Here is an 11708-nt window from a genome sequence, read left to right as displayed (position 1 = left end):
GTTTACTTGTGCTTTATTGACTATGCAAAGGCATTTGATTGTGTGGATCATGACAAATTATGGATAACATTGAGAAGAATGGGAATTCCCAAACACTTGTTTGTACTCATGAGGAACTTGTACCTTGACCAGGAGGCTGTCGTTCGAATGGAACAGAGGGACACTGTGTGGATTAAAATGAGGAAGGGAGTGCGTCAGCGTTGTATCCTTTCCCCATACTTATTTAATCTATATGCTGAGCAAATAATCCAAGAAACTGGACTATATGAAAAAAAAAAGTGGCATCAGGATTGGAGGAAGTATCATTAACAACCTGAGATATGCTGATGATACAACTTTGCTTGATGAAAGTGAGGATGACTTGAGGCACTTAGTGATGAAGATTGAGGAACACAGTATGCAGTATGGATTACATCTCAATATAGAAAAAACAGAAGTCCTAACAACTGGACCAATAAGCAGCATCATGATAAATGGAGAAAAGATTGAGGTTGTCAAAGAATTCACATTGCTTGGTTCTACAATTGACGCCAATGGAAGCAGCAGTCAGGACATTACACAACGTGTAGTACTGGGCAGATCGGCTGCGAAGGAACTCTTTCAAGTGCTGAGGAGCAAGGATGTCTCTTTGAGTACTAAGGTACGCCTGACACAGGTCATGATATTTCCAATCACCTTGTATGCATGTGAGAGCTGGACAATGAATAAAGAAGACCAAAGAAGAATTGATGCTTTTGAGTTGTGGTGCTGGCGAAGAATGCTGCAGGTACCATGGACTGCCAAAAGAACTAACAGATCTGTCCTGGAGGAAGTGTAGCCGAGATGCTCCTTTGAAGCGAGGTTGGCCAGACTTCATCTCACCTACTTTGTTCATGTCAGAGGGGACCATTCCCTGGAGAAGGATGTCATGCTTGGTAAGGTGGAGGGTCGATGAAAGAGGGGAAGGCCTTCAATGAGATATATTGACACGGTGGCTGTGACAATGGGCTCAAATATAGCAAGGATCATGGAGTTGGTGCGGGATTGGGCGGTGTTTTTGTTCTGCTGTGCATGGGGTCGCTATGAGTTGGAAACAACTTGATGGCAACAACTCTAGTAGGGAATTGATGATTCCCTTCCCCAAGGAAGAGAAGAAATGTCAAGCCACACAAAAGATCCTGTTGAACCTCTCTGCTAGAACAGTGGGAGTCCTATATTTATAAAACCTAAGTGAGGCTCTGATGGCATAGTGATTAAATCATTCGGCTGTTAACTAAAAGGTGAGTGGTTCAAATCCACCTACTGTTCCGCATAAGAAAGAAAGATGAGGCAGTCTCCTTCCATAAAGATTTACAGCCTTGGGCAGTTCTTTTCAGTCCTACATGGTCACTGGTAGTGTAGTGCCTAAGGCACATGACTGCTAACCAGAAGCTGGCAGTTCAAATCCACCAGCCACTCCTCAGAAGGAAGGTTGGGCAATCTACTTACATTGTGATACCACCTTGGAAACCCAAGGAGGGGTCGCTATGAGTCGGGTCCAACTTGACGGCACATAACAACAACAACAACAACATAGGGTCACTGTGAGTCAGAATCAACTCGATGACAATGAGTTTGGTTTTCTGGTTTAAACAGAGTTATTTTAAATGATGGGAGCTCTGATGGCATAGTGCCTAAGATACTTAACTGCTGACCACAGAAGGCTGGCGGTTCAAACCCACCAGCCACTCCTCGGAAGGAGGGTTGGGCAATCTATTTCTGTAGTGATACTGCCTCAGAAACCCAAGGTGGGGTCGCTATGAGTTGAGTCCAACTCGATGGCACATAATAACAACATTTTAAATGATACTTCGAGGACAAAGAAGAGCTTTGCTATCTCCGTTGCTACACATAGAAGCAGATGATAACTTTTAAATAGCAGTTTCACTAAGTAAGTAAATACATAAATATAAGCATATAGGCATATTTAATTGAGAATGTTAATATGTAGAGAGGTGCCTGGGTACCTGAGTACTATACTTGCCAAGAACCCTGGTATATATGTGCAAGTGTATAAAAATCAAACAATAGCTCTGTCAAGTGAATTTAAAAACCGTCACAAAATAGTTTGTGCTATTAGAGAGTATTTACCATAATTATGAAAATATATTGAAAGCAAAATATCAATATGGACCAGAGAGCTCTGGGAATACATTATGGAGGAGTAGAGGATATTTAGGAGCCCTGGTGGCACAGTGGTTGGGTGCTCAACCACTAAGCAAAAGGTCAATGATTCAAACCCACCAGCCGCTCCATGGGAAAAAGATGTGGCAGTCTGCTTCCATAATGATTTACAGCCTTGGAAATCTTATGTGGCAGTTCTGCTCTGTCCTTTAGGATCACTATGAGTCAGAATCAATTTGATGGCAGTGGGTGTTGGGTTAAAGAGGACATAAAGCTTATTGATCATTTGGGTGTTTGGTGAGTTACAGCATGGTAAAGACGAAAAAGGCATTTCTATCAAACAGTGGAACCAAAAATCCAAGATGTGTTTAAGGGATAGTAAGTAAACTGATTTTACTGGGAGGGAAATGTGAATTGTAAGAAATAAGGGGATAATCTAAAAGCCTTTCTACATATCTGGATGCTTCCAGGTGTTAGGGATTGAATGTGTCCCCAAAATATGTGTTGTAAATCCTAACCTCTATGCCTGTGGTTGTTATAATCCCATTTGGGAATGTTGTCTTTGTTATGTTCATGAGGCAAGATTAGTGTAGGGTATATTTTGAGTCAGTCTCTTTTGAGACATAAAAGAGATTAAACAAGTAAACTGGGGAGCAGAGATGGGGGAAGAGAGATGCCAAGGCACTTGAAGTTTGCCCTGGAGCAGAAGCTAAAAAGAGACAAAGACTTTTCCCCAGAGCCCACGGAGAGAAAGGCTTCCCCTAGAGCTGAGTCCCTGAATTCAGACTTTCAGACTTGTAGCCTCCCAAACTGTGAGCAAATATATTGCTGCTTGTTAAACCCATAGACTCGTGGTATTTCTGTTATAGCAGCACTAGATAACTAAGATACCAAGTGACAAATGTTAGTTTTTTTTTCTAATATGTTTGTTTTTCTTTTTCTCCATTATGGTTAAATACAGTTTCAAACCCTTTTGCATGAGCTCTTAAAGGGAAGATATGAAAAGATTGTGGTGTACGAAGGCAATTATGAAGCAATTTCTTAAATACACCGTTTGCTTTTTAGGATGGTGCATACATATATTAAACACATACAGAAATAGAAAAGGGCAGAAGATATATTCTGATATCATTGAAGATTCAAGTCTCTTGCTCTTCCTTAAGTGGGAGGCTCTGTGGAGTATTTTTCCATGTGTCAGACAGATATCAATAGGTTCCTTCATGAGCCTTTTCTAGCAATTGCTCTTAGTCAGGATAGTGAGAACAAGAAGAATGTGGTACTTTATGGAGTCCTGCAGAATGTTGTGTCTGGGATCGAGTTATTTTTCTACCCCTTGGTTCAGCTTTCCTGACTGTAAGAATCACAGCCAGTTTGTTCAAGAGACTCATTGAACTCTTTTATGTTTATGTTCCTTTTTGAAGACCAGTCTCATACAGAGCTCAGTTACCCTTGAATTACTTACTTTAAAAAAAAAAAGGTAATCACATTTGGCGTGGATACAAGTGCTGATTTATATGCTTTCACCAGCAGCTCATAACCGAGGAGATTAATGTATATACCTACCAAATCCTCTTTTTGTTAAGATGTGTTTCTTTTGGTTAAAGGAAAGTCATTCAGCTAACTGTGAATAACCAGAAGCTATTAAAAGATGTAATGTGCAAAGCATTATGTCATCTCTCAGATGCTCCCTCACCCTTTTTTTTAAATAAACTGAAACACTGAAGTTAATATAATGAGCAGGTCTTCAAAAGGGGGTCTGCATGTGTGTGTGTCATCTCTCAGCTAACTTCTGAAACTTAGAGTTGTTAAACTCCCATATCACCAAATAACGTGTATCCGAACCTATGTAGGTTAGTTAACATATTCAGAAAACAGAAATGCACTATATATCAGCAGTGGTAAATGACTTCCTTTTCAGAATGAAATTTTGAGCTTTATTACTTACTTTCTGGATTTAGTTTAGTATGTATGTGTTTAACGTTTTGCCGAGATTTTTATGAATATATTGGACTTCTCATTGTTTAATATGGTTTAAAGTTAATTATGTTTAGTCATCAGTGAAACTTAAAATTATGTGGCATAATTTTACATATCCTTTTGCATTTCATGCATTTTGTTAAATAAGATGCTCCAGTCTTGTGTCATCCCCCACCAAAAAAAACAACAGGAAAAAAGATATATTTTGTTTCCCATTGTAGATTGGCGGGTGTTGCAGTCTCACCATGTTCTGTGTGCGTGACAATAGGTTAACTCGGATACCTGCAGAGGTTTCGCAGGCAACAGAGCTTCATGTCCTCGATGTGGCAGGGAATAGGTAAGCAACTTTTGGTTGACTTTGCTTGAGACTGAGAAACAAATGTGATGCACCACTGTCTGCTATGCATGTTTGGTAAATTGCCTTTGGTCCATCTTCTAGAATATAGAATGAGCTAGTCAAATGACCCAGACCAGGGAGCTATCACAATGCAAGATGGAATGATTGAGCCTGATAGGATAGAGTGGGTCAGCGATCAGTTGAATATGGGATTCTTTAAAGTTTAAGTGGACCCTTCTCTAGAGATGCTTCCCAATGCAGTAAGGGAAAGAACACTTAGATTTTGGGAGACTTAGGTTTTAGCTTAGCTTTTATAACTTGCTTTTATAAGTCATCCTGGGTTTCAGATTCACCCTTTTTGCAACATGAGCTTGAAGCTTGATTGAGTCTGAGCTAGACTTTAACTAGAGGTCTTGATGGGCTCTGCTGGTGACTCTGACCTCCCTGAAATTGTAGCAAAATTATATTCAGGGACATTGTTCTGATGTGAAGATTAAGAACTGTTGTCAGAATCTCCAAGTGATTAATAATCAAAAAAAAAAAAGAGTTAAGGGCCACCAGACTGATATTCCCAAGGGCACAGCAGCACCTTTTCTCTAGTTCTGGGGTCACAAGTACTGTTGAGCTGCTTGGCAATTTCTGTAATGTGCCTTCTCCTGACCTTTGTAAAATGGAGATTTATTTCAGTGACTGAACTAATTTCAGCACCCCAGATGTCATATGTACTTCCCCCTGAGCCTACATAAGCCCTTCTCTTTACCCCTCTTTTCTATGTCCCGTCTCTCCTCTTCATCACTCATGGTTTACCTTCTCAGGGAACCCTTCTTTCTGAGTCTGCATTTGGAGAACTTCCCTTACCAGAGCACTCACAGGCAATGATAATTGCCTGTTTACATGTCTTATCCCTCCAAAACCTACCATTCCCTAAAGTTAGACATCATGGTTTAGGTGCCATTATATCACTTATCCCTTGCCAGTGTCTGACACATGGTAGATGCCTGGTAAATACTTATTGACTGAATAGAAATGTGAATCGTTTTTGCAGAATGAATAGCAGACCACTGTAAAAGGTCTTACTTTGCAGGCTTCATTGCCAAAAGGAATTTAAAAATTTATTTCAAGCATGATCTGATTAAAGTGGGAGAAGTGCTCAACCAGGGAAAGATGACCAATGACTTAAAATGGTGAATGCGAACACTCTAAAGAGTGTTTTGGGGGTACCTCCTAAATGCTGATTAGCTAGTCCTTTAGGTCTGGCACAAGCCAACATTTTTCATTTTTGCAAATGCATTATAGACAGTAAGGCTAAACAAACAGCAGTCTGCACTGGAGTTCAGGGATGAGTTATGGGTTTAGGGAATGCTCACCTTTCTGAAGTTAATGCTTTTGGGACGTCTTGATAGATTCTTAAGACCACTAACTGGTAGCTGGAAACTGAGAACTCATTTAAGTTGAATGCTGAATGTCTGCTGGACTAAGCATGGCATGAGACATAGACCTTGAGAAGGATGTTTGTTTCTAGACTTCTCATCTCCAGAAATTCAGTGTTTCCAAACATTCCTTGTTCTTACCACACTGTGAGCAATACATACTGTATTACTAATTCTTGAGCAGAAAGATGGTTGTGATATCTAAACGCTTTTTTTTTTTTTTTTCACGTGAGTAAGGCTCCATTCTCTAGTTCTCAGAAGAAGGGAAAGTTAAATTTTTATTATGCTTGGGCTGGGGTGGAAAAACGCCAGTTAAAAAGTTGAGTTACATAGCTGTCATCTCAGTCAGTTAAGTATGTCATTTAGTCCATGTAAGTGTAGAATCATAACCAAATTTTAAGCCTGTTAAAATATTTAATCATTACTTATTAAACTATCAGTATAGAAACTTATAATAATTTTTAAAAAGATTACCATGTCAGCCTTTTAGCTTACAGAAATGTCCCAGACAGGAAGTCATACCAAATACAACAGAAGTTTCTGCCTCTTCTTTCAAGCATATAAAAATAGCATATGACAGCAAAGTGACTACCTGTTAGTTTCCAAAAGCTTTCTTTTACAAGAGTGATAGGACAAATTACAGCAAGGATAACTACAAAGTGCTACTTGGACACTAAGTATCAAATTCTCTATGATAGTAAGGAAGAAGGTATCTTGTATTATCAGCTACCCATGGGCACAGAACACACAACTACTTAATTCTTGCACTCAGTTTCATAGGAATATCAGCAAGTATCCAATATTGGGTTTCTGAGGATATTCACTGCAATGTTATTATTGTAGTTGTTAGGTGCCATTGAGTTGATTGATATGGTGACAGAGTAGAACTGCCCCATAAGGTTTTCTTGACTAATATCTGTATGGAAGCACATCACCAGGTCTTTTCTGCAGAGCTGTTGAATGGGTTTGAACTATCAACCTTTCAGGTAGCACCTGAACACTTAACCATTGCACCATCAGGCTTTCTTCATTGCAGTGTTAGTAGTACCAAATACTAGAAACAATGGCTGTCAATGGGGGAGTTGTTTGTACATTTGAATCTTGTACTGTATATATGTATACCTAATAAAAATCAAGTATAAAAAATATTAAACTATAGCAGTATAACCATACTAGAGGATACTGAGCAGCCAAAGAATGAGATATTTCTCTCAGTAGTAACATGGAAGAGTCCATGATACTGAGTAAAAAGAATGTTATATATTGTTGAACAATATATAACATTCTCATTTTTTTGAAAAAAAAAAACACTATGCAGTACACCAAAATATTAATAGTAATTCCCCTAGAGGAGAGGTGGGGACTTGGAAGTAAAGGGAGCTTTCACTTTAGATATTTTGGAATTGTTTAAATTTTTTTCACTAATCTTGTTCTCTATATATGTTTTAAAACTTTGCTTACAATGAAATACTCTGGTAGGAGATAACATAAGTAGGTGAAAAGTCAATTGCAAGAAATATTCAGTCATAGGGTAAGGTAATATCACATTAATAAGCAGGCCGTATTTAGTTGCTAAATAAGTTTGACAAAGCGGTTGCTGAACTAGTTCAAAGGTAGGGAAGGTCACTTCACGCTGAATGGGTATAACCGAAGATGAGCGCATTTGCTTTAGTCCTTGTACCACTGGTGTGAATAGTAACCACAGGCTTTTTATTTGTGAGGAGATGTGGTCCTAAATAGAACATAGAGATGTGTAGATATGGAGCTGTGGTCTTTTGTATTTCCCTTGTTCTGTAGTATACAGAAAGTACCAGAATAAACCCAAAATGTATTATTTGCTCCTCTGATTTGAAAAACAAACAAACAAACAAACATTTTGGCATCAAGTTGATTCTGACTCTTAGTGACCCTACAGGGCAGAGTAGAACTGCCCCGTAGGGTTCCCAAGGCTGTAAATCTTTCGGAAGCGGACTGTCACATCTTTCTCCTATGGTGGGGCTGGTGTTTTGAACTGCTGACCTTTTGGTTAGCAGCCAAGAGCTTTACCACTTTGCCACCAGGGATTCCCCTCTGGAAAGTAGGGATATATATATTTTTAATATATTTCCTGACTTGCATATGCGATGGGTCACCCAAGAGAAACAAAAGAGCATGTGTGTCTTTTCTCCCCAAACCCCAGTGAGCCAGCAAGAAAGTTGGCACAAACCACAGAATTTCTATGTGCTGACTGTATGGGGAACAGGGCCTTTTTTCTCCTTATCCTCACTGGGTTCACTTCTGTCCACAAGACACTTGTGAACCAGCCCATGTGTGGTGTGAACTCAGTTAGCAGCAGCCACAGCCAGGCTGGCACTTTGATTCTTTGCAGGAAAACTGGTACTTTAGACAACTCATTAATCTTCTATGGCTTAGTTAAGTATGTTTATGAGATCTGTCTCTGTAGATTCCAGTAATTTATTTTAGGTTTCACCATGTAGTTTGTCATCTTTAGAAGCTATTACTTATTATTAATGTTCTTTTTAACGTTTTATTTAAACCTTTGCTGTAGCAGTCAGCTAAGAGGCCAGTTATTAGTCTAAGAAGTTACGATGACCATGTTTGAATGTCTGTGTTTTGTGCCAGTTTTCAAATTGTGATTCCTTTTTTTCATTTATGTTCTCATGATTACAGAAGGTAGAGATGATGACTATAGGTTTCTTGATCAAGACCTTGAAACTTTAAACATTCTGGAGGATGGTAGCTTGAATGCTATTTTAAAAGAAATAGGAAAATATGTTTTAAAAGAAAGTGTCCTTTTGTTCAGTAAAGTGAAAAGAGTTATTTCCCATAAGTTGTCAATTCAATGGAATATATATATATATAATTTTATTGTGATTTGGGTGAAAGTTAACAGAGCAAATTCATTTTCCATACAGCAGTTCATACACATTTTGTTTCGTGACATTGACTGCAATCGCCACAGTGTAACACCTCTCTTCCTGCTTCCTGCCTGTAGTTACCTCTTCCTTACATCCTGCTTTCCTGTGCATTCCTGCCCCCTGAGCTAGTAGAGAATACTACCCTTCTATTCTCCCACAATTGATCATTCCAAGAACTGTATCTACCTGGTGTATATGTTCACCCTATATGCCTGTCTATTGTTTGGCTGGAAGCCAGGGAACTGAGTTCAATTCCAGGCCTGAAGGGTAACTAGGGGCCATAGTAGTAGTAGCCTCACCAGGCTGTATCAGACCAGTAAACCTGGTCTTTTATATGATTTTGAGTTTTGTTCCACATTATTTTCCCCCTCTGTCCAGGCTCTCCCACACTTATCCCTTTCCAAGTGATTGACAGTGGTAGCCAGACACCATTTAGTTCTTCTGGTCTCATGGTCACATAGACTAAGGTTTGCATGGTCTACTAGTACCTTGGACTAATTGTTTCCATGCATCTTTGGTTTTCTTCATATTTCTTTGCTCTGGACAAGGAGTGACCTGAGTGGTATCTATTTTTGAAAATGAAGTATCAACCTATTAATAAAATGTGGTAGTAGATTTCCCACATGTTAACTGAAAATGAGTATATAACTTCATGAAAGAACTTTGTTTTTATAATTATATTTATAATTAGCCAGAGATTTCTTTTAGGCAAAGGTGCCTCATTTTGTAGATAAAGAAAGTAATGAGATACTATTATTTATCTATTTTAATGCAGTCCTTTCTAAGACTCATCCATAATTTAATAGCATGGAGTCATCCTTACAGTGAAAATACTTGATCAAATGTAACCTTAAATTCCTTAAAGCTTAAATTCCTGGCAAACATAGAGATTTTATTGTTTTCAAAGTAAATTGGTAGACGAGTTTGAAGCGTTGATTTCACTAAAGCAGGTTTTCTCACCATTGGCACTATTGGCATTTTGTGCCAGACAGTTCTTGGTTGTGTGTGTATTGGGGGGCGTGGGCGGTTAGTGAGGTGGGCAGCCCTGCCCTATGCATTGTAGGATGTTTGGCAGCATCCCTGACCCTTGCCTACTAAATGCCACTAACATCTCCCATCAAGTTGTACCAATCTAAAATGCCTCCAGACATTGCCAGATGTCTCCCTGGGGGCATAATTGCCTCTGTTGGAATATCACTGCACTTAAAGGAAATTTTAGCATGTACCAAGTACACGTGATTTCTGGCAGGTGGTCTTTTGGTCCCTCATTTGCTAAATAGATTTAAATGGTTATAGCCAAACTGTCAAATCTTTGTGAAGCATAAATATAAAAGTAATATTTAGGTGTACATTACAGTTTTTAGAGTGCTTTCATACATACTATCTCATTTGAAACTGAGGATAATCTGATATGGATATTAATTATCACGTGTAAGTCTGAGAAATGGGAGCTTCTAGAACCTGGAGAAGTTTAAAATGAACTCCTTAATTCCTCCATACAAAGCAAATAGAATCCATGATTTTTTTATTTTTATTTTTTTTAATCTTAAACTCTTCCACAACCCAGGTATCTCTTTCCTTTCATGCCCATTATCCAGGTGCTCCTGGAAATAAGTAATCCCAAAACCTCATATAGGGTCTTTAGAAGAAGCAGTTAAAGCATTTGGCTGCTAACCAAAAGGTCAACGATTCAAACCCACCAAGCGCTCTATGGGAGAAAGATGAGGCAGTCTGCTTTTGTAAAGGTTTTCAGCCTTGGAAACCTTCTGGGAACGGTTCTACTCTATCCTAAAGGGTTGCTATGGTTGGAATTGACTCGATGGCAATTTTTTTTTTTTTTTTAAGGCCTCATACTAGCCCTGTAAAGGAGGCTGTTGCAATTGATGTAGTCAGAACTTGCTGCTTTCAGGTCCTGCTACAATTAGACTGGCTTTTCTTTCTCTTTAAATTGAAACCACCTAGTACAAGACCTAATAATACATCCTGTAATTAGCTGAACCTTTCCTCATTTTTTTACCCTATGGCCTAAAGATCCAAATGAGAGCAGTGATAGCAGAAAAGAGAAACACAATAGTCTACAGAAAAAAATCTACTTGCAAACAGTAAATCAAAGCTCTTGGTATAAACATGAAGCATTGGTGGCTCAGTGGTAGAATTGTTGCCTTCCATGTAGGAGATCTAGGTTTGAGTCCCAACCAGTGCACTTCATTTGCAGCCAACACCTGTCAGTGGAGGCGTGTGTCTTATTATAATGCTGAACGGGTTTTAGCAGTGCTTCCAGACAGACTAGGAGGAAAGGCCTGGCAATCTGTTTTCCAAAATCCATCAAAGAAAACCCCAACTATAAAGTTCATCAAAGAAAAATTAGGGATGAACTTAGGAGCCCTAATTTATGGCATGAATAGACAATCAAGCATAACTCAAGATGCACAAACAGCAGAAGATAAACTAGATGATTGCGACTTTCTAAAAATTAAATTCTTATGTGCATCAAAAGACTTCTCCCAAAGAGTAAAAAGAGAACCTATAGAATAGGAAAAACTATTCAGCAATGACATTTTGGACAAAAGACTTATATCTAAAATTTCTAGAAAACTACAGTACCTCAACATCAAAAAGACAATCCAATTAAAAAATGGGCAGAAAATACAGACACTTCACCAAAGAAAATACTCAGGAAGCCAACCAACACATGAAGAAATGTTCGTGTTCATTAGCCATTAAAAAAAAATAATAACCAAACTCACTGCCGTCAAGTCTATTTGACTCATAGCGACCCCTCCTTGGGTTTCCAAGGTGGTCCTCTATGGAAGTAGATTGCCCAGCCTTCCTTCTGAGGAGTGGCTGGTGGGTTTGAACCACCAGCCTTCTGGTTAGCAGTCAAAATGCCTTAGGCACTATGCC

At 38.9% G+C, this 11708-nt stretch overlaps 1 protein-coding gene across 1 annotated transcript in view; it reads left to right on the top strand.

The window, feature by feature from the left end:
- Positions 1–11708, top strand: part of LRRC1 (leucine rich repeat containing 1) — a 187285-nt gene that overhangs the window by 165027 nt on the left and 10550 nt on the right. The window contains exon 11 of the mRNA XM_007945629.2: positions 4341–4456. Within this exon, the coding sequence (XP_007943820.1) occupies positions 4341–4456 (116 nt within the window). The remainder of the gene's footprint in view (positions 1–4340; positions 4457–11708) is intronic.

The sequence above is a fragment of the Orycteropus afer genome, unplaced genomic scaffold, assembly GCF_000298275.1.
Source record: "Orycteropus afer afer isolate SDZICR_OR568_19922 unplaced genomic scaffold, OryAfe1.0 scaffold00140, whole genome shotgun sequence".
NCBI lineage: Eukaryota > Metazoa > Chordata > Mammalia > Tubulidentata > Orycteropodidae > Orycteropus > Orycteropus afer.
The sequence above is the reverse complement of the archived record's forward strand: the minus strand, read 5'-3'. Positions and strand labels throughout refer to the sequence as shown.